The 22,891-nt window shown below is 48.3% G+C and overlaps 1 protein-coding gene across 2 annotated transcripts in view; it reads right to left on the reverse strand.

The window, feature by feature from the left end:
• SEPTIN11 (septin 11) overlaps positions 1-22,891 on the reverse strand; it is a 43,073-nt gene that overhangs the window by 14,510 nt on the left and 5,672 nt on the right. For both annotated transcript variants that reach the window (XM_036381620.2, XM_036381618.2), the window contains exons 2-5: positions 5,248-5,362; positions 3,045-3,240; positions 1,862-2,048; positions 28-189 (exon numbers count right to left, since the gene is read on the reverse strand). In XM_036381620.2, coding sequence (XP_036237513.1) covers positions 28-189; positions 1,862-2,048; positions 3,045-3,240; positions 5,248-5,362 — 660 coding nt within the window. The remainder of the gene's footprint in view (positions 1-27; positions 190-1,861; positions 2,049-3,044; positions 3,241-5,247; positions 5,363-22,891) is intronic.

Raw genomic sequence — 22,891 nt, forward strand, 5'->3', positions numbered from 1 at the left:
GGGCAGGCACCTCCCCAGATAACATACACTCATGGTGGCATTGATCTCGGCCACTGTCTCCTCATCGGTGGGGAACTGGTAGATCTGGACGCCGTTGCTGACCAGCTCGCTCATGATTTTGCTCTTGAACTTGTGCAACTCGTTCTTTGCGATGGTGTCGGCCTTGGCAATGATGGGGATGATGTTCACCTGCAAGACAGGACAGCACAGGTTGCGTCTCTGGGAGAGGACAGAGCAGGACACACAGTGACAGCCCTGAAGTGCCACCAGCCAGCACCCCCAGCAGATGAACTTCCCTGGGGCTGCTGCTGCCAGCAGCACCACCTCAGGCAGGATTTCCAGGCAGCAGTGGTGGCCTTAGAAAGAAGTCAAATGCAATTTGGCAACATGCTATTTCCTGTCCTGTCATACTCCCCTCCTCATCTGAATTGGCTGGACAGGAAATGTTGTCATAGATTATTATGAACTGCTCCAAAAAAAAAAAGAGAAAGGAAATGACCATATCTGCACATCCCCTGGTACTGCAGCTGGCTGGATTTCAGCTGGAGCCATGCTCAGACAACAGCCTGTCACAGACCCCCACTTGGGGAATGTCACCAGAGACACCAGAGGGGCAGCAGAGCTGCTGTCACCCCACAGGAGGTGGAAGCAGATGGTGCCTATCCAGCCCTGGAACACACAGGACAGGGGCTGGCAGTAACACAGGCACACTTCCCCCACCTGTGTGCCCTTATGTGCCCCTGGACCCTGCAGAACCAGGGATCACTCCTCCCTGCACAGCTCTGAGATGAAAGATGAGTTACTGCCTCTCTTCCCTAGGCAGGCTGTTGGCAAGGATAAAGATCCTGCTTTCTTTCCCTGTCTCCTCCCTTCAGAGGGACAGTTTCTGCTTTTGATCTTGCAGGTTTGCTTTTCCCTGCAACAGCAGACAGAAACTGTACTGAGGATAACAGTAATATCGACCCATATGGAGGAATCTTAACTATAGTACTTAAAAATCCTCTTCTAGTACGTCACTTAATTCTGTTTGGAGCTATTAAATCCCCCTTGGCCAAAAGACAGACCAGGAATGTCAATTAGCTCACTTGGGATAAATCTCCGTAACCTTATTTTCAGTTGAAGAAGGCAAGGAACTTTCTCCCTCCCCACATAAAACCCAATCGATTGGCCTCTCTAGGAAACAAAGAACCACTGTCATCATTGATGTCCTGCAGAATCAGGAGCCAATGAGGTGCACAGTGGACTGATTTAAATTGCTTAATCATGATGGAAAGGAGCACAGAGAAGGCTCAGTTTAGCTACTCAGGCTCTACATTTGTACCTCAGTTATTTTTCCTAGAAGAGGGGCAATCTCTTTTGAACCATGGTTTAAACCAAGCCCATGAGGGTACCTGGAAGAGCCAGGTAGAGGGTACCAGGAAGATGCCAACTAACATATTTATTCAGATTCTTGTTTATGACTTTACAGCTAGAACACCACTACATTTGCCATAGCAGATCAAATCACTGTTTTTGTCTAGCTGGATGAGGTCAGAGCAAGCAGATACAGCACCTCCATTTGTTTTTAACTGACTAGAAAGACAACCTCAACTGTCTTTATTGACTTTAAGGATGAGCTGGGGAGCATGTGGCCAAGCTCCCCACCCAAAGTAGAGCTGGAAAAGAGCAGGAGTCCAAACTCTCAATAAATCTGTGCAGCATGTGAAGCAGAATAATGACCCATTGTAGCAGCTTGCCCCAGGTACACCTCTCACACTTTTTGTCTGCAGTTCTCCACTACTAAACCCTGACATGATTTTCCCAAGCAGATGGCAAGATAATGAAAGCACTACAGGGCCGTGGTGACCCAGGCAGCCAGTACCTTACTGTCCAGCTTCTTCATGGTGACCAGATCCAGGGACTTGAGCGAGTGTCCAGTAGGAGCAATGAAGTAGAGGCAGGCGTGGATCCGCGTGTCGTGGTAGTTGAACAGGGACCGCTTGATCTTCAGCTCTTCCTGCAGGTAGGCTTCAAACTGGGCGTCGATGTATTCCACTATGGGCTTGTAGCTGGGGAGAGAAGGCACAGAGAAAAGCAGGGAATTGGAGCTGGGACCACACAGGCCACTGATGGACACTCAGGAGCTCTGTATGGCACAGGACAAGCACTGCTTTAGGATACTCCCCACCAACCTACAGTCCCTCCTTCACAAGGGTGTGTTTCCACTTGGTGCACAGGCAAAGCACAACAGATATGACAGCCCTCAATTTCAGGTGCATGGAAACCACACAAGACTGCTAACCTGAAGAACAATGCCTTTGGCAGTCCAATTCAAGTCTGAGCTGCTGCTCTGCCAATCTCACTGAAAATCATCTAACAAAAAAACTTAATCATGAATACATGACCTACCCTCTAGCTTGTCCAAAATCTCATCATCTTAAAAGAGGGAAGGGAGAGTCACAAGATAAGAGGGACTTGTCAGGAACTAAAGCCTATGAGCAAAGCTCAGAAGACAACTGCATCATTCATGGACATTGGTGGGACCATTTTGTTGGAGAAAAGGCAGCTCATGCAGCATAACATGTCCTTATTCAAATTAACTGTTTGTGCTTCTGGAAAGAAAATTGCTCCATGTGTTCCCCCTCCACCAAGGGCAGCTTCATGGACATCACTAGGTGGGTTTGTAAAATGATTGTCTCTCTGGTTTCCTGGCTTATGGAAATTCTGCCTCTGACCATGAGACACCAAAAACCTCAGAGACATGCGCAGAGAAAGCAGTAAGGCCTCACACTGGGAGAAATGTTAGCGAAAACCCTGTAAAAAAAGCAGAGCAAAGGACGACTGGGAAGCCTCAAACTGGAGGACAGAGGGAATCACACCCACCACAGTCGTATGTGCCAGGACACAGCAGGAGAACAAAAGCTCTCCCTAAGCCCTGCTGCCCACCCCTCTCTCCACGGGGTTAGGCAGAAACAGCATCTGGGATGGGAAACACCCCCAGAACCTGCTGCCCACCTCAGAGGGCACCAGCAGGGGGATGTGTGTCCCAGCAGAACTCAGATTACCTGTCATCCTTGTTGATCTGATCACCAAAGCCCACGGTGTCCACGATGGTCAGCTTGAGGCGCACGTTGCTCTCCTGGAGCTCATAACTGCGCGCTTTCAACCTGACGCCAGGCTCGTTGTGCGTGGCAGGCTCGCTCTCGAACTTGGTGTTGAACAGTGTGTCCATCAGTGTCGACTTGCCAATGCCAGTTTCACCTGAGCACACAGAAGTGACAGAAGTGTCAGGACAGGGTCTCCCTCACCTCTTTCTCTGGCACGTTCCCCAGGTTAAGGAGTTATTCCACTTGGGCAGCAGTGGAATTAGGCTACATGCACATCGCTAAGCAAGATAATCCCTGCAGGAACAGATGTCTTCAGAGACAGTCCCCTTCTTGACCACTGCCCCAGGACTGACCCAGGAACTTTCTTAATGGTATCAAATTGCCAATTCTCTCAACTCCACACCTGATTCCCTCATTTTGTTTCAGTGTTTTTCAGGCAGTTTTATTGTCTCAAGAAGATCATCCAATACCCATAGTGCAACTTAAGACAATAAAAATCTGATACAGAGAAATATATCCAGAGTTCTTGAAGAAAAAGGCACACTGGTTAAATACCAACTTTTAAAACTATTACAGTTTCACTAATCCCCAGTGCAATTAGCAACATGGATGAAAGTATTAGCCTAAATCCCATTTTTCAGTCAAAACTGTTTGTTTAGCAATTACACTCTCAAACAGCTATTGCTACCCATGCTGTGAGCAGGGGTGAGCTGAGGCAACTCACACAGAAAGCCAAGTCCTAAACTGATGGTACAGACTGCCTGTGGCTGAAGCTGCAAATTTTAGGGAGCTCCTAACTGTGAACTGCTGTGTTCTATGCCAGATAAGCTCTGCAGCATTTCACATCCCAATTAGAAGTCTCACATTACAACAGTGAAATAGTGTCCTCTCTCAAATCACAATTTTTAACAGTAATTTTTTTCAAGGCTGAGATTTCTGTTCCTTGGCCAACTGCAGCAGTTTGTGTGGAACGTTAATATGGGGTGAAAATCGGTGGATGGGCACATTTCACAAGGGAAAAAAGAGGTGGATCAAATTGCTAATGGAGACATATTAAGTCACGCTAAGAAAGGCATATTTACTTCAAGAGAGAAAGGCAATTAATTTATGCCATTTTGATCAAAGAGCTGGCCTGCTAATCAGGCTGTTCCCTGCTGGATTGAAATGGTTTCATGCTGCTATGAGAGTCACGTGAGGGCTGGGAGCTCGAGTGTGCACAAGTGCAACTACTCTCTTATCTCCTCCTTTCACACACAGAGCTACAGAGAGGAGTCAAGTTTGCTAGATTTCTTTTCAGGCAGCTCACAGAAATTCTCAATTTGCTGTAGAAAAATCACAGTCAGAGGGTTGTGGGGTTTTTCCAGCTAATTAATGTAACTAATTAGAAGGGACAATACTCCCCTCTTGGAGGCTTGAATGAACAATGAATGGAAAGATGATGTTTGCAGCCTGCACTGCCAAGCTAAGTGAAAAACCCAGCAGTTTTGTCTCTTTGCAGAACCAGATTCTGGGTTCACTGACAAGCCAAAGCTGGCTTGGCTCACAGCTCCCGGGGCTGAGCAATGGATTTCCAGCTGTGGAGCAGCCACAGCGTACCAAGAGAGCAGCTACCTCCCCACACCCAAGAGAAGTTGCTGCCTCCTTGTATTTCACCCTCTGAACAATTTGGGAAAAGCAGCTTCCACATTAAATACAGCAGAGGACAGGTGACAAGCTTTGTTCTCCAGTATATCATTAGGAGACTAAAAATGGCATCATTTCCAAGTGGAGAAACTAAGAATGTAAGGATACAGGCAAACCCTGGAAGGGAAGGAATGCAATTTGTTGAGAAACACCCTCCACATTCAATCCAGAGAAAAGCAGATTTAAGTGAGTATCCTTTTAAAAATACATTTAGTTCCCAACTTCAGTTTCCTTACAGGCAGCCTTTGGGGAAAGCAGAACCACTGGATGATCAGAGGGATAGATTTTAACAGCTAGCACTTGCCATGCTCTGACTCAGGGGACAGGGCAGAGAAAGGGGAAAGAGGAACACCCCATTTCACCATGGAGCAGCTCTGGGAAGACAAGCACAGCCTGCAGGGGCTCAGCCCTGCCCTGGGCAGGGGGAGAAGGTGTGAGTGTGGGGCTGCGGTCCCTGAGGGCCCAGTAGGTGACCTACCCACACACAGGATGTTGAAGCAGAAGCCCTGTGATGTTGACTTGTTGACCAGCTGGTCTGGGAGGCTGTCGAAGCCCACGTGGCCGGACAGGGACAGGTTCCTGAGGTCATCGTTCTGAAAGAGCCAGGAGAAAAGCAGAAAAGCATTCAGCAGGGTTGCAACACCCCTGGCAGGGAATAGGTCCTGTCAGAACTGCATTAAGGACACAGAGGCATTTGGGACACAGGATCTGTGTGGGTGTCCCTCCCAAACACACTCTCCTTTTCCTTCTATCCATCTCTGCTGTGGGGCTCAGGAACTAAAACATCCCCAAACCAAACATCACCACACTGGTTCTCCGTGCTTGTCACCAATAAACCAGATTCTTTACCCTAATATTATTTTGGCAGACACCTGGAAAACAGAGTGGAACACAGAGCTGTGAGCTGACCAGTTCCTGTTCAGCTGGTGAAGCAGCTGAGGCTGCCTCCTTCGTGTCCACTACACAGCTACACAGCAGAAACCAGCCAACTTCCACTTCAGAATTTCCCCAGCAGCATGGGAAACTCCCCAAACTTCCCAGTGAGGCTGGCTCCCTCAAGAAGCACACTGAGGAGTGACACAGGTTGTGATATGGCACTGCTTGCAGCTCCAAAAGCTATTCCTGACAGATACCTGTGTAGGCGAGCTGAGAGCCAAGGTGGTGCTCTGCTTGGCTCAGTGTGCCAAAGGGAAGGAGCAGCTCTCACACTGCTCTGTCCTCCCAGAACTTCAAGGGAAATGCCAACATTCTTGGCCCTTTCCTGCAACCCTTCAGCATGGCCACAGCAGGACACAGCTCAGATAGCAACTGTGCCACCAGAGCCAGCTAAAATTCTTTCCAGCTTTTCCAGGCTTTTACAGAACAGGAATAAAATGAGCAAGCTGCTCTGCCATGCCTTGGTTTACAAATAACCTGATCTGACACGAGGTGAGGAAGCAGGGCACCGTTCCCAGTGTTTCCTGTGTGACCTACAGAGCCCCCGGTGCTGCCTGTGCACATCCTCAGCAGGAAAAGAAGTCAGGCCAGGCAGCCCAGAGGTGCCAGTCACCCCTCATGATCCACTCTCCTCCTCGGGGCTTGAGATGACAACATCCAACACCCCAAAGCTGCTCTGTGGAGGGCAAGGGAGCAGCACAAACCTTGCAGAAGGGAGGTTTGACACAACCCCCAGTTTGTGTTTGGGCCCTTCCCACAGCAGCTGTATGGCATTCCACAGAGAGGCTTGGAAAAGCAACCTGGCCCAGTTACCTCCTTCCCTGGCAAGTCACGGTTATGCCAAGGTCCCCAGTAAAACAAGCAAGCAAAAAAACCCCACCAAGTTGGTAGACCTGGAGCAGTTCTGCTGTTATTTCACAACATTTTTCTCCTAAAGTTAGTTGTCCTTAATTTGGAACCTTTCTCCAAACCCTTCCAATGGAGTCACTCCCCCAAGGCCACAATAAATTACAGTCGTGGGCAGGCTCAGCCTAGTTTAAAGATACTGGCAAACTCCAGCTTCTTTCCACAAAGTGGGTTTTGGACTAGACATAGACAACTCTTTGGTTGTTAAGAATCAAAAGCAGAGGAGGACTTCCCATTCTCTGCAAAATTGCTGGGCAGCTCCACTTCTCTCCTCAGAACACAATGGACCAGGCATCAATTGCAGGGAGAAATGAGTTACATTTGGGTTGAATGTCATGAAAATAAACTCAGACCTAAAGAAATACCAAAACTCTCTGAGAAAAGCGACATCTCCAAGTGAAAATGCCTCAGTCTGTGCCAGGAGCCTGGGCAAAGGGATCCTTTCTGCCATGCTGGCACACAGAGCCTGGCACCTGTGCTAGGCACCTGAGCCTTCTCTCAGCATCTAAACCAGGCTTGTCCACGGCTAAATGCCAATTTACCAGCCTGCTCACCTCCATCCCTCTATAAGCTGGGAGCTACTCACCAGCACCACACCACAGAAGCTTAAGGTGATTAAGAGATGGTATCTCCTTCACTCAGGCTGGGTAAAGAATAACCACCCAGAAAGACCATCATCTCATTCACCCCCAACAGGGATTTCCCTGGAAAAGGTCTTGGGATTGATGTATTACATGAATGGGTGAAATTAAATATTTGTAACATTAGTATTTCTAAAAAAATTGGTGGGCTTGGGTTTATGATAAGTGAAGGGAGCGTGGAGCAGATCCCAAAAGCAAAAAGTGCCCATGACTCACAGGCTTCACAGAAAGTAGTGGGTGTTGAACATCCCTCAGCACAGCACCAGTATTCTCTTTCCCTGATATATTTTGGGAAAGCAAGTACTGCCTATCATCAGTTGCTCAGCAGGAACAGGAGTTAGACTCATCTCTTGCATCTGTGTCAGTTATTTTTGCTGGAGACCTTCTCCATTTTTTTTTCATCTGCAAGTGGCAAACATCAACAATGGAATAAACAAAAACTAACTCAGCACTTTGCAATGCCAAGTATTTTTCACAGGCTGTGCTGCACAACAGGAGACAGGAGTAGCCTGCTATCTGCTCAAAACATCAAAAGAAAAGATCTGAGGCCTGAGGCACAGGCAGAGATGAAACACAAACCCCAGCATTCACCTCCCTCAGTGTTCCCAGGATGCAGCGCATCTCCCTGAGCAAAGCAGACACAGAAAATAGCTGCAATTCTGCACAAGGCCCACAGATACACATTCTGGAGGAGGCAGGAGAGCCAAAGGAACTACATTTCTAGATATCTCCTCCACACACAAACAGAACCAGTTCTGCAGCAGGCAGATGCCCTTGGAAAGCTAACACATTTTTGGGGGGAGCTGCAGGCTGCTTTTCCCCAGAGGAAAGAGGTGCACACGCTGCATAACCACTTCCCACTGCAGCCAGGTCTCTGCTCCTGCTTTCACCCCTTCAAGGGGATATAGCTTCATCCACAAGGAAAGGAAGTCTCTGCTGGAGAGCAACAAGCCTGATTGCTCAGGGTATCAGCAGCAGAGCAGGCAAGCGATTCACGCTTTAGGTCTGGCAGAGCAGAACTGTTGTACCAACAAGGGGATGCTCAGTCAGATGGCCCTGCCTCTCCAGCTGTGAACTGCCATGACAAGCTCCTGAGCACAGTCAGTGGGCTGGGTTTGATCCCAGCTGAGCCACCCCTCTGGGAACTAGGCACTTCGGGCTGAAGAGCAGTCAAAGGCTGACATGGCTCCTGCTCCACCCCAGAGCCCTGTGTGCACCTCTCGGGAGTTTGCCGGTTATTGCAGCCCCAAGATACGTGAAAAATCTCTATTTTGGCCCATGTGTCCAAAGAATGAGTTGGAGTTCTTCAGTTTTCAGTCTCAGAGTTGTTTATTATATCTTATCTATAAAAATTTTCTCCTGTCCAGCCGAGGTCTGCTCAGCAGGACAGCCAGCAGCACTCTGACCACCCTTGGGGCAGTGCTGGCTCTTTATACTATGAACTACATATAACATGTTTACAATGACTTTCCAATACCTATCACCTATCTTAGACAGTGAACTTCTATTCTAAACCAACCCCAAAGTGCCAGCATCACAGCAGAAGATGGAGGCAGAGAAGAAGAAGAAGAAAGGCTGGACACGCCCAAGACCTTCAATCTTGTTCCCAAAAACCCCCCATTCCAAAAAAACGCCAAAATCCACCCTTTCACCCAGTGATAATTTTATTATTACACTACTTAAACTTCTGCAGCTTCCAGGTCCTCACACAAAGCTGGTAATTTGCTCCATGGGTCATAATCAAACCCACAGGTGTTCTGCTCCCTTGCTCCCAGCTTCAGGATCCATGGACAAGATGAGCATGGGTGAAACAGCAGCTCCACAGACTCCTGCAGACACTAGCCAGCTTGCACCAGATGTGCTGCTAGACTTGGGTGACTTGGGTGTCTGGATGTTCTCACACATTGGAGAGCTTAAGACATCCCAAAAGCAGTCTGTATTTTTAAACTCTTCCTCAAGGCAGTCACGTCTCTTGTACTGAACCCTGCATTACAGGGCACTGTTTCCCTCCCTCTTCCCATACCATCCATGAGCAGAAAGGATTCTGAACAGCCAGAGCTATGTGCTAACCCCTACAAAAACTAGGGAGTGACATGAACAAATAAATGCTTGTTTCTTGGGAAAAGATGCTGATCACCTGACTTCTCTTTGCAGAAAGCCCTACAAGGCATCCCACAGTTGATATTTCTTGGATCAACAATGATCTTGGAGCTGCTGTTATCACAGCTGCTGGCTTTAACTGCAGCAGGGGAAGGGAAGGGGTAAGTTGAGCAGAGACAGGCCCCCAGAGGCACAGCAAATACTACCTCCCATCACTTTATATAAAAAGATTGATTGTCAGGCACTCACATCCCACTGCTCTTAATTTTAAGGGGGTAAAAAAGCCCTGCAAAAGACAAGAATGGGTTTGCAGTCTCAGAACCCTCTCAAGGCTCTTTTAGATATCTTTTTCTTAACACAAAACTCCTGGTGGAAATGGTTTCACGGGTCAGGCAATGTTCTAATGGATGGTCTGTGGCAAACAGTGGGTTTGGCTGGACAGGAATCAGTGAAGCCCTATAAAACAATTCAGCTGATGAGGCACGTGCAAGGCAAGTCAGCTCATTCCTCTCAAGCCACAACAGCTTGGCAGGGCCAGCAGGAATAAAGTTTTTTCTCCTCCCTGGAGTCAGGAACAGCACATCTCTGTGTGAATGGGGAGCTGGAGGTAAAGGTGGGTCCCATGTCACTCCTCCAGAGGCAGCACAAAGCAGAGCTGAGTCCTTATGCTTCCAAAAGTGCCTGGCAGTTGATTGGAAACAAAGCAAAGTTGCTCCTCTCCTAGGCAGGAAAAAAGTCCCACTCCCAAAAGGCCAAAGGGAAAGTTCCACAAGGACATCTATTGTGCCCTCGCTCAGGACTCAACCATGATGGTGGCTGTTCCCCAGTCCAAGCAAGCTCCTGGCTGAGCCCCTTTTGCTTTAAGGCTGCTGGCAAAACATTCCCCTTGGGCCCCTCCCGGCCCACTGCTGCTGGAGGCTGGGGGTCAGCTTCACACGGCCTCCCAAGAGTTAAAGAAAACAAAAACCAGCCTCAAATTCAAGAGGGGAACAAGGCTGGTATGCAAAATATTGAGCTCAACACCAAATATGAAGCAAGTGTTTAGTTATTTGAGGCCACACGACTTAGGAGGCACCTTTAAGAAATTCTAAAAGCTTTTACTATTGTCAGCAGCTCAGACCAGCAACATTTTTGACTCATTACTAGGTCAAATCATCTTAGACGCTACATCCACAGCCAGGGACCTCAGGGATAGTTTAGTCTCAGATAAAAAAGCAGCTCAGGCAAGAGCAGGAACACAGAAGCAAGGAGTAGTCAGGAGGACAAAGATCTATCCCCCTCCCAGAGTTAAATCCAAGAGCTGATGTCCCTGCCAGGAAGGTACCAAGTATTCCCAGTGTCTAAGCCAGAGTCAAGCTCCCTGTTCCTCCCAACAGCACCCATAACTCCACTCCCCTTCCTTACACAGAGTTAAGGGACAGCCAAACCCTTAACTGTTGGACAAATGGATTTATGAATAGCACGGGGAGAACATGGAAAGCAAGAACAACTCCCTTCCCCTCCTAGGCATGCAGGGATGCCAGAAGAAGAGGGCTGATAGCAATCAATCAGTTAATCAGTTCAGAAGGAGAGGAAGGACTTCTTGGCTGTTGTTTCAGGGTAAGATAACCATCAGTGTCACCAGCAGAGGAGGGGGAGTTCCTGGCTCCACACTGCTGCTGCTGGCTGGCTGCAGGCTCGGGCAAATGTCTGCACAAGTAACTCAAGTCTGGGAGGTCCTTGGTTGTTTTTTTTCCCCCTTGCTTTCTTTCCCCCCCCCCCCCCCCCCTTTTCTCTCAACAGGGAGAGCAGACCCCTGTGGAAGGCATGCTCTCATTCTGTACATTAATGTGTCAGTCAAGCCATGAAGATCCGTGCCTCCCTGCCTTCCACCAAGCCACCAGTGACTCACTGCTGCAGCTATTGTCCCTGAGGGATGGACTGCAGGAAACCATCTTGATCTTCCTGGATAAAAGCTGGCACCAGCTGCAGCTGCCCAGGGACACACAGCTCCTCACCAGGCCCCTGCCCCAGCCCTCCAGCAACATCAACCACAACAGCAAGGAGCCAGGTCTCTGCTCCCAGGAACAGGGAATGCTGTCAGCAGAGCTACACCACACTTGGCTCCCTTGCTCATTAAACAGGGAGGTCACAGGGAATACAAAAAGGCTCTCCCTGATTTTGCTTTTAATCCCAAAGAATCAGGATGGCAGAAAAGGTTATTTTGTGGAAGGAAGGCTGGAAGCAACTTGACCAACAGAGCACTGGGCAGCAGCAGATGGGGAAGATCAGGTGTGGGACTCATGCTGCCCTCCTTACAGAAAATAATGCTCTACAGATAAAATCTCATGGAACTGCAGAACTTCCAGCCAGAGGAGGCTGCCACTGAGACCAAGTAAGGGGTTCCCCTGAGCAGATGCCCCCAGAGGCTCTGGTGATGCTGGACACACTTCCACAGGCAGTAACACAGGGGAGCAATGCTCTCTCCAGGGCTGACCCCCTGAACGAGGGGCAGGATGGCAGAGGGGACAACGAGCAGGCACCACAAGCTGGTCCCTGCTTAGGCGCAGCCCACACACACAGAGCCAGCGTGCCCCAGCCCAAGCAGCTCCAAGCTCTCCCAGCACAGATGCCACAGGGGGTGGGAAGCACAGGGCCCACCTCCCGAACACGCAGCACCAAATGTCCTGGTTTGCAGCGCTCACAGCTTCGAGAGCTACCCCTGTCACACGGCAAGGACACGCTTCCCGCGGCCCATCCAGCCCCACGCCTCCGGGCACGCCGGCGGGGAAGCGAGGGGAGCTGCTTATATTGGCAAGCGGCTGGAACTCGGCAGGAGCATGGAGGGAAAAGGATACAGTTGCATTCTTCTGGAAAGAGGGAAGTCAGCAAAATCCGACCACTCAGGAGGGGCAGCAGAGAGTGGGAACGAGCATTTGTCTTCAGGCAAAAAGTTTGGCTAAAGGTCAGCACAAGCTCAGAGCACTCACAGCTCCATGTATGCCAAGGACTGACATAAAAGACATTTTCCTCCATAGGTTTCCAAAAACCACGGACCTTTCTATTTGGAGGCAAATTGACTAATGCTTCTAACAGCCCCTGATGTCACAAACTGCTAACCAGCAAAAGAAAAAAAAAGCTGGACTTGGGGATGATAAGGACCATATGTGCATTCCAGCAAGGCTTGTAAACTCGCTGAAGGGAAAAAAAAAAAGGGAGAGAGGAAGGAAGGGGAAAAAAAAAAAAAAGACAATGTGACAAACAAGAATGAAGACCATCCAAAGGCAAAGCCCAATGAGAACCAGATGCTCTGTGCCTCTCTGGCCAATCTCTCTCCTGACAGGAGGACGACGTGCAACATTCCCTCTCTGCCCGCCTGTGCCGGGCTGAGGGATAAAATGGGAGCTGCTGCTCCTGCCAGCTGCCCCTGCCGACCCACTGCTCTCTTCCTGCTTCAATTGCGGTGCCCCTGCCCTCAGGCTGCTGCAGTGCCACACACAGGGAAGGGCAAACCTACCCCTTGGAGCATCCCCACCATTCCCTCAGCCAGGCACAGCACAGAGAGCTGCAGGCTCCTTCACATGAGCCCTGAAGCACTGCACAGTGACATAACACACGAGTCAGGCTGTGACTCCAGGCCAGCTGACACCAGCCAGGACCAGAGAAGGCCCAGTTTTTGCTAGACTTGAGAACCTGCCACCTTAAGAGTGAAAAACAACTCCCATCAGAAGGACAGAAGCCAGCTGGGAGACAGCAGGAAGGCACATTGCTATATGGCCATTAGAAACACTTCTCTCTCTTCCAGTCCTTTGCCCTTTTCCAGCCCTTCTGGCTGCACAGTGCCGCACCACCACAGATACAGTCCAGCAAGGCAGCAGAGAGGGAAAATCCAACAGCCATTTCCTTAAGTATTTCACTGTCATGCTCTTAAAATAGCCTTGAAACAGCTGCACCACGGGCCATTAAGTCATTGGATCTATACTTTGCTCAAAGCTGGAGGCACAGCCCAACATGGGACCCGCCATAGAGGGAAGGGTGATACATGAACTCAGCAAGATTCCAGTTACACCCACAGAGAGGAGGGAGCTCTCTGGGACACTGCCCCCAGGCACAAAAAGGCAGAATTAAGACAAACCTGGCAACAGAGCACCTGACCCCATTGCCAGGTTTTCCTCCAACCTTCTACCAACTCCAGTCCAGTTAGGGTTGTGAGCACAACCAGAGCAGAGGAAGGATTTTGAGAAAGCAGCCCAAAGGGCTTGCTTACAAGGCTGTAACAAGGCAGCACTGTTCTAATACCTAACTCACATTAGGGGCCCCTGGGACACAAAAAGCAGCAGCGTTCCTTGAGGTGGCAAAGGCACAACCCAGCAGGGCTGCATCTTAGTTCCTTAACCCCATGTGCTCCTTCCTGAAAAGCTGCAGCCACACATCAGGAGCACATTTTGTCAGCTCCCATTCAACAAGCTGCAGGACTGGAAGGTGCCCCAGATCGTGCTCTGGATAATGAATGATCCCTGGGACTCAGAAGCAGGATCCATGTTAATACTGTGCCCTGCTGGCCTGCTCAGGGGCAGGTGGGGGACACTGCAGCTGCCTGGCACATGGACACACTGCCAGTGTCTGCACAGACACAGCTCCCAGGCAGGGCACAGGAGCTGTGCCTACCAATGCACACAGCTTCAGATCATTTATTTACCACTTCTCTTCATTCTGGACTAAAGAGCTCAGATCTATCACAGCAGCTGTCCCCACACCTAAATCCTGAGCTAACACAGATGTACATACATACAAGGCTTATCCCATGCCCAGGTACCACAGCAGCAAGTATAAACCAGTCCTAACATCAAACTAATCATCACCCAGTTCCTTGACAAATCCCTACCAAGGCTTGTAGAGCCCAAAAAAAGTGCTAGATACACACAGGAATTCCCCAGGCAAACTTTACTGGTCCAGCATTACCAAGGAAGTGTCAATCCAGCACCAACTGGACTGAAAGGAGTTGGCTCAGACCAGCTCTTCTTAAATTCATATGCAACATGTATGTGCATATATTGCACTAAGGTTGTTAAGTAAAAGACCAGAGAAAACATCCTGTGTCTAGCCAAGCCCAGTGTATCATCCTCACTAGCAACAGGCACACTCGAGTGTGATACTGACCAAGTAACCAGAAAACAACAAAGCAAAAGAACCGGCTTTGAATGAATTCATGGCACAGCCTAATATGCTGAGTGTTGAGTCACAGCCCTCACATCTGTTTTGAAAAGAGAAACAGAACACACTGAGTCCCTCATGGCACACAGAGCTCTTCCAAGGCGCCACAGAAATCCTTCAACGTGAATAAGAAAAGGTCAGCAATCAATAAATATTGAAAATCACAAATACTGCTTGCCTTAGCACACAGTTTTTCATCTTCAGCAAGAAGAAAGGGGAATTAAGTTAGACTGAATCTGCATGTGGAGGAAAAGGTGAAGGTTTACTCAATTATTTGGCCCACAATTTTGGAAATACTAGTCCATAGACTTGGAGCTCTCAACTACCTCAAAGCAATAAAGTTCCCCACTTGCCTTCAGCAAGTCCTGGTTTTCCTGCCCTAAACAGGGAAAGCCAACACTAAAATTTTTATGAATAGGAGCAATTCTATATTTCAACTGAATTACTTCCTTCCCTCTACTGCACTAACTCCAAATTTTTGTGGTTACCTTGAAAGACCATGTTTTGTCTTTCCAAAAAACCTCCTTGGCTAGAGTTTCTCCAGAGAAAAGGACATCTGATCTAGGCCTGCAGCACAGCCATAACACTGGGATTGTTAGGAGATGGGACTAGAAGGTCACCCTACATCAGGTTTTTTATCCTCCTTGTGTTTTGCTGCACTGATAACTGCTACAGAAGCTTCACATTTCTGGAGTCGATAGACACTGCAGGACAAAACAGATTTCTCACATGCAGCCCTCAGCCAGGAATGTTCCCACAGCCCTCTCCATATCCATCACTTGCTAAGGGGCAGGACCACAAAGGGGTGTGATGGCCACTACAATCCTGGTGATGCTCTAAGCCATAAAGAGTCCCCGGACAGGACACCAGCAGTTGCCCAACATACACTCCAAAGTGTCTGAACTCCATAAATGCATAGCTAAACAAACATTTACAGCACCAGAAGGATTAACTCTCTACTCACAAGGAATCCAAGGATTAGCTTGACAGCTCCAGTTTTTGAGCTGAAGCAGAGATAAACCTTTCATTCCAGAGATTTAAACCAAGTCCCAGAAGTATCAGGAGTCCCACGCTGCTCCACACCTATGTTCTGGAGTTTATCTTGCTCCTGGCCCAACCCCCCCAAGAGCTAAAGCTTTCCTTGCATTCCAGCTGCTGGTGACAAAGTAACCCAGTGTGAAGGACGTGACAGAACAAGGCCCCAGCACAGGCCACCAAGGTCTCTGACACAGCACAGCCCAACTCCTTCCAGCAGCTTACCATGGATGTCCTTTCCAGAACACATCCCCAGCCTCCCCTGCAAACAACAGCAAGGAAATCCAAAGCCCAGGGTGGCCTCCCAAGGCAGCTCAGGCAGCACCATCACCCTACAAGAAAAGGGTTTTTCCACAGGAGATGAGCCTGGGAACTCCACACACTGGGGAAGAATCTTCCCCTCAATTATGAGCAATAACACCCAACACCAGGCTTATGTGGCAAGGTTCTTTTGCAGGTTCCTCTTTTCCAAACACATCTATAACTGGGGCAGCAATTCCTGGGGAAGAAAATTAAAAATGTCATTGGTGCAGGCAGGATTTTATTGTAAAGTCAGTGAGGCCACAGCTGGGTGGATGCAGCAGCCTCCTGAGCTGTGTGAGCACAGCTTCCACCCCAGGGCTGGATGCTGGCAAGGGGCAGCATGCACAGTGCTGGCAAACAGCAGCGTCACAGCATCAGGGATTTCAAAAAGGTTTAGAGCAGATTTATTAGTGTAATCCTAATAATGCAAATAAAGGCAGATGCAAAACTGGCATAAGCAGCTGCATATGGAAAAACCTCCCCACATCCCCCTTCACCAATGGCTGTTACTAAAGCACAGTACACAGTCTGTACACAGTCACCCTTCTCCTCCTTCCTCCCTCACTGCAAGGGCTTTGGAGGCTCCAGTGAGACTCCCAAGTCCCCTCATGTCAGCAGGTTCAGATGCTTCCAGCCCCTGAACCTTCAGCCAACTGGTAGTTTCCATAAGCTTAGCTTTTGTTGGTGAACAATTTTCTTTCTGCCCTAGAAAAAGGGACACACATAGCCCAAACAAAAAAAAAAAACAAACAAAAAAAAAAAAAAAAAAAACAAACCAAAAAAAAAACCCAACAAAAAACCCCAACAATGAGAACAGTGTCTAAATGTACAGCACAAGGACATAAGCAAGAGAAAAATATTTTCCTTTTGGCTGTTGCTAAGTTTTATTAACCCTAACTATTGTTTGAACACCTACACGTAGAAAGCAACAATTCCTAAAGCAAAGTACCAACCATCTTTCTACACACAAACCTATATTAGTGGCTATGTTCCAGATGCTAATTAAGCAAATCCTCTAATAATAAAATTCTCTTTGGACTTACACACAATTCCAAGGACTTGATCCAAAACCTACTATTAACTCTGTGTTTGGTGCATTCCCCCCACATCAGTTCCAGAGCCAGACTTGCCCTAGCTGCTACTTCTTCTCAAGTTCTTCATCCCAACACAGTGTCTGGCAGAGCTGTATGCTCAGAGAGCTCCAGGTATGTGTCAAATCTGCAGAACATTTGAGGATTATGCTGCATTTCAACCTGTCCACTGGAACAATGGGCATTTGTAACAAGAGAGGCAGCAAGCAGTCCTTTACACACACAGCAGAAGGAACACAGGAACACTTCGCCAGGATGTGTGAGAGAAGATGTTTTCATGGCTGGCAAAGGAATAAGCTCCACAAGGGGACCAAGTTATCCAGCAGGCAGGCAGCTGCTCAGAGGCAAGCACTGCTCTATCGTGGGACTGAGACTAGAGGCATAAAACGCAGAGAAATTCCATATAACACAGATCAAGCACAGCCAATCTCCTTGGAGCCATCTGTAATTATCTCAAATCCACCAAGATCCTCACAGGTAAGTGGTGCACATCAACTTGGGCAGAGTGAAGGTTTGCCAAGGCATAGCTTTCATTTAAGGATCCCCTCAGCTATGAGGATACACTCTGATATTAAAGCCAGAACTCAGAGATGTTTTCAGCCCTGCCAGAGTGGATGGATGAGCAGAGAGCAAATAAACCACAACTGGTGGGAGGCAGGCACAGATCCTGCCCTGTGCACTGTCCAAGGCTTCCCATCCGCATTCCAAGCTCCCAAACACCTTTGTGAGCTGGACCTTTGGCTTTGGGTATCTCAGTCATCCTCGGGCCGTCCCAGTGTCGCGACAGTTTAATTAAAAGCAGGAGCCTGCAAAGCTGGAAAGAGGCCTGGAGTGCTGCTGGGCTCACATCCGCCTCTGGAGCCTGGTGCCAAGGGAAGGCACCCAACACCAGCTCCCAAGCCAGGGGACAGGTCTGGAGTGGGACCCAGCTACCCTGGAGCTGCAAGATCAAGTAACCTTGCACCTGCCCAGACAGCCCAATTACCTGGAATGAGGAAACTGTTCTCCCAAACAACAAAGATGCTGCTAAGGCTGCTTGGGAAAAGCCTGCAGCCAAAACCATCTCCCTGTGCTGCTCCCCACTTCTAGTTTGGTGCATGCAGCAGACTCAGATTTAATGCATTTCTGGTACTTTGGAGTGTCCTGCCGAGAACCCAGTGCAGCCCTGCGCAAGGGCCAGGCTTTAGGAGCTAAGTGGGACACTTCCAAACATTACCCTGCACTAATCCAATGTTATTTTTCCCACAGCAGCCCGCCGCTCACAAGACCATTGGCAGAGGTTTGCAAACCACTGGCATTCACCCACATTCTCTGGAATCATGTCCTTCCAAATTCATAAATTATTCTGTACGCAAGCTGCTGCAACGTCCATTAGCTGTGGGAGCTGCTAGAAGGTTAAACTGGAGCACCCACCCCCACAGATTAATTAATGCTGGCCTCCACATTCTGCTTCAACTGTCCATCCCAGTCATGTTTGCACTTCGAAGGGAAAGCAGAAGCAGTTGGGTTCAGACTTAATTTTAATTTCTGCCCTCCTGTCAAGGCTTGTGCTTTAGCAACCTATACCGCTGCTTGTAACAGAGCAGTGTTAAATGAACACAGTGTTAAAGAACACTTGCAGTGTTCTTCTCCCTTACACCCCAAAAGCAAACAGAATTCCCTGGAGTACTATGCTTCTGGAGAGTCCAGCTGCTTGGATTTCTCCAGAACAGTCAAGCTAAACACAACCCAAACTCTTGCAACCTTATGAGTGCAGATGATACATAATGCACTGCTCTCGGTTGAAATCCATAGCTCAAGGACAGCTTCTGGAAAAGAACATTTTGCAAGGCAGTTTCTCTGAATAACAACAATAAGCAAGAGGATTTGCCATTAGCTTGCACCTCCCACAGTTACTTTACGCTGTAGCTTTTTGTGCTTGCAGTACTCAGATTTCTCATCCCTTTTTTCTCCTCGACTCCTCTCTTTCCCTGGAAGCACCAGGACAGGCAGTGAGGTATCCCTCCACTAGCAAAGCCCTTGGCTGTTGGGCCTGGCCAAGCCCTGTGCCAGCACACAGCAGCTGAGGACTGTGACAGAAGAGCAGGCTCCGCTGTGCCAGCCTCAGCTCCTGCAGCAGCCCAGCTCTAAAGACCTGACAGAGCAGGTAAATCCTGCTGCACATTTATGGAGCCAAACCTAAGGATTCAGGAAGACAAACACACCCCAAGGCAAATGAAGGCTGCTCCAAGCAAGCACTTCCTGCAGAGGTCTAGGGACAATTAGTTCACATGAAGGAGCTCCTTGCTCTGACATGCTCTGTAACTCCAAGTGCTGCAGACCCGCCTAAGCCAAAACTGGGGCACAATTCCCATGTGCAGTGCACGTTTCTGCCCTTGGCTCCAGTTATTTAATGAGATACCAAAGCGAGGGATCTGCTCCTGCATATCCTTTATTAAGATTGCAGCCTCCACCTCCACGTTGCTCAAAGCAGGAGGTGATGCACGAAGCCACAAGCAGCCCTGCCTGGGTTACTCATATCCCAGAGCAGATGGGGTCTGACAGATAAATACCTGCTGAGGAACTCGGGAAGCCTTCAAAGAGGAAGGCTAATGCCTGGCTCTTCCTCCCACAGCTGTCCAGGAGAAGGAGCCGAGTCTGTACGCACAGCATGAGGGCTCCCATGTCACACAACAGCACCTGGCCAGCAGCACATGCCAACCCCAGGAGAGTCAGTGCAGGCTGGAGCAGCCCTTCCTCAGGCACTTGATGTCTTAATTCACATTTTATGAGGCCACTCAGTAGCCCCTGAGGGTGCCAACTGGAGCAGGCTTGCACTACCTTCCTACTTACACAGTACCCAGGAGGATGGCACACATACAGCCACTTCCATCCTCCTCCCTTCCACCCAGCATCACTGAACCCTACACACTGAGCCACTATCCTCTGCAAGGCACGGCACCAAAACGGGAATACGAGGCTCCAGCCCTGAGCAGCTTCCAATTGCCAAGATGTTTCAGCACACACAGCTCAGAAAAGATACATTTACCACAGTGCGGATACTGACAACATCCGCATACCCTTCCCCTGGGACTCCTTAGCATGGATTTTACATAGGGACCAACCACCTACTTCATGCCAGAAACACTTTCTAGCCCGTGTGAACTTTATAGCTCTCTTCAAACTGAAACCAGGACAGCACATAAACCGTATCACAGCAATCCTGCATTTATACTTCTGGTTTTCTGGCTCAACCCACTGGAAGAAATCATCAGGTTACTTGGTTAGGCTATGAAAATCCTGCTTTTCTCAGGTTATATCAAAATGTTGTAAAGCATATCCCACTGGAAAAAAAATAAAGCTTTTCCAAGCTCCATGCCTGGCAACGCCAAACCTAGAGGAAATGTAGCTGTGTTCAGTAACAGACAAGAGTCACATAGCAACCCACAATTTCAAATAATGTTTTGTTTAAGCAACAAAACACCTCTGGCTTTTTGTTTAAATGGTTCTGGCCTACACCAGAGAAATTAAGTATCACTAAGGAATGCGCTACGTGAAAATTGCCCTCAATTGCACTCGGGCAAACTCAGAGAAACAAAGTCAGAGTTACTCACACTGCTCACCTTTAAACTCTTCCTCCTTCTTGTTACATCTCCTTGAAAACACAACTTGCATATTACCCTATTTGAATAGTTATTTTCTTGAAGGCAGTTTTAATTAAAAGCATTAATCTGTTAATGCCTCTGTGCCACGAGAGTTCACTCGATTTGGTGCAACAGGGCGAGGTCTGCAGAGGTGACTACGGCGTGCTATTAATTCTCTGATCACAGCTTGGCACCTCACTAAACAAGGAAGGGAATTATCTCCTGCTTTACACATGCAGAAAACAAAGGCACACCAAGACAAAGGCATTTGCCCAAGACCACACACCAAATCAGAGGCCGAAACACTTGCAGCATTGTCAGCCACACAAACCCCAATCCTAAGTGGCTCTGCTAATTACTGCTCTAATAATTAATAATTGCTCAACTGCAAATGCTGAATAGCAGGAGTGCTTTCCAGCTGGGTGAATATTCAGCTACCTGGAAACACACAACCCAAGGTCCCCTGACAGCCCTAGTCAATCACACATCAGAAACGCACATTGTGCAGTGACCATCAACTGTGCGTCCCAGAAGGGGAGGCATTGCTCTGAAAAGTTCTTTATTCTCTTACTTTCAGCCAGGTGCTTTCTAAGTCAGACCATCAGGAGAGTCTACTACAGCTTCGCTGAAGAGCTGCCCCACAGTCCAAGTCCACACTTCTTCCATGAAGGCTCTCCCCAAAATGGAGATCTCCCGGATCTGGTGCCACTTTTTGCCTCCACTGGACACCAGGGACTTGTGCTGCAAGCACCAAACTCTCCCCTGTCCCAGAAGACTGAACCAGGCCTGCAAGAAAGGCAGGAGCATCTAAGGGCTCACTTAAAGATGCAAAGATTTAAGGGAGCAGGGGGAGAAAAGAACTGACATAAATTAGGTCAAGTGCTCCTGAAAAATGCCAGTTCCTTTATATATAGCGACAGCACTGTGATATCTTTTAATCTCAGCTTGCCATTGTCAGATATTAGCTGAAATTCCCTGCTTTTGCTCTGGCTGCCATATTCAAGTGCCATGTATTTAATATTAATGAGGCAGATGAAACAGAATGAGACTAGGCTGGCACTTTCTGTGATAAAAGACAGCTTGTGGCAGAAAAGCATTCATTTAAAAGCACTAGGGATTTCTCTTGGCTTGGAAATTAGATACAAGATACAGGAAAACAACAAAACCCTTTTCAGATGTAATTAAAAATCTTGATCTTCTGATTCTATAGGTTAACAAAGGCCTAATGGTTGACTGGTTGTTTCTTCTGCTAAGATAACCACAGTAGCAGGGAGTTAAGTTACCTGGCCAGAATTATGGGAAGCTTTAGTTGAACTGCTGAAACAAGATTTGAAAGATTACTTCCCCCCTCCCGCCCTCCAGTGTCCATACCCTTGTGCTTACACTCAGGCAAAAAACCTCAGGGCTCAGAACTCTGCCCAAAAACGCAAAGATATAACGAGGCCTGCCATAGGCCAACCCAGACATGAGGCAGATTTGAAGGAGGAAAAAGCAGCAGCCAATGGATGTGGTGATGAAGTGGTGCGATGTGTCACCAGACAATATCACAAAATCCCTGCTCCTCTTGGGGTCTTGGCATGAAGATTTGAGGACTGTGCATATGTTCAGTCCCAGATGGCTGTGTTAAGCCTTATAATCACTCCCAGCACTTACAGGGAGCAATACCTGCTCACAGTATGACAACCTAATCTTTTCTCTGCAAACCTCAGAATAAATGAGTACTGCTCCCAATTATTGAATTCCAATACTTTCTGACAATACCAGCCTTGGTACCTCAAACTAGGACAAAACAACAACAAAGACTATTGAAATAACATCAGCCACACTGTTTCTGTGTTCCTTCCCAGATACCCAAGAAATGTCATCACACTAACTAAAACTAAAGGAGACAACAGAGAGAAAAAAATCTTTAACCACAGACGAAGCAAGAAAAGGAAAATCCAACTACATGGATGCACAATCTCTTTACTGGCAACCCTGTACGTTTCCTAGGCACATCCAGGCGATATGGGAAAATCCATGTTCCTGCAGGGAGATGCCAGGAGTGAGTGTCAGTCATAACCTGGTACCTTCACCTTTCCAGGAGGCAAGTTTGCAATTTCCAAGCTAGACCATTGCCTGCCAAATTTTGTCCTAGAAAAATTAAGCCATGACCATCAGCCTGGCATTGTTCATTCATCTGAAAGCCACCAAAAGCTCCAGACTGACTCAGATCAGAGGAGAAGGGTTTGCATGGGGACTGAAGGGAGATGATGAGTGCATCAAAAGGCAAAAGCTTGTCTGTGGCTACAGTA

The sequence above is a fragment of the Molothrus ater genome, chromosome 4 (assembly GCF_012460135.2).
Source record: "Molothrus ater isolate BHLD 08-10-18 breed brown headed cowbird chromosome 4, BPBGC_Mater_1.1, whole genome shotgun sequence".
Lineage (NCBI taxonomy): Eukaryota > Metazoa > Chordata > Aves > Passeriformes > Icteridae > Molothrus > Molothrus ater.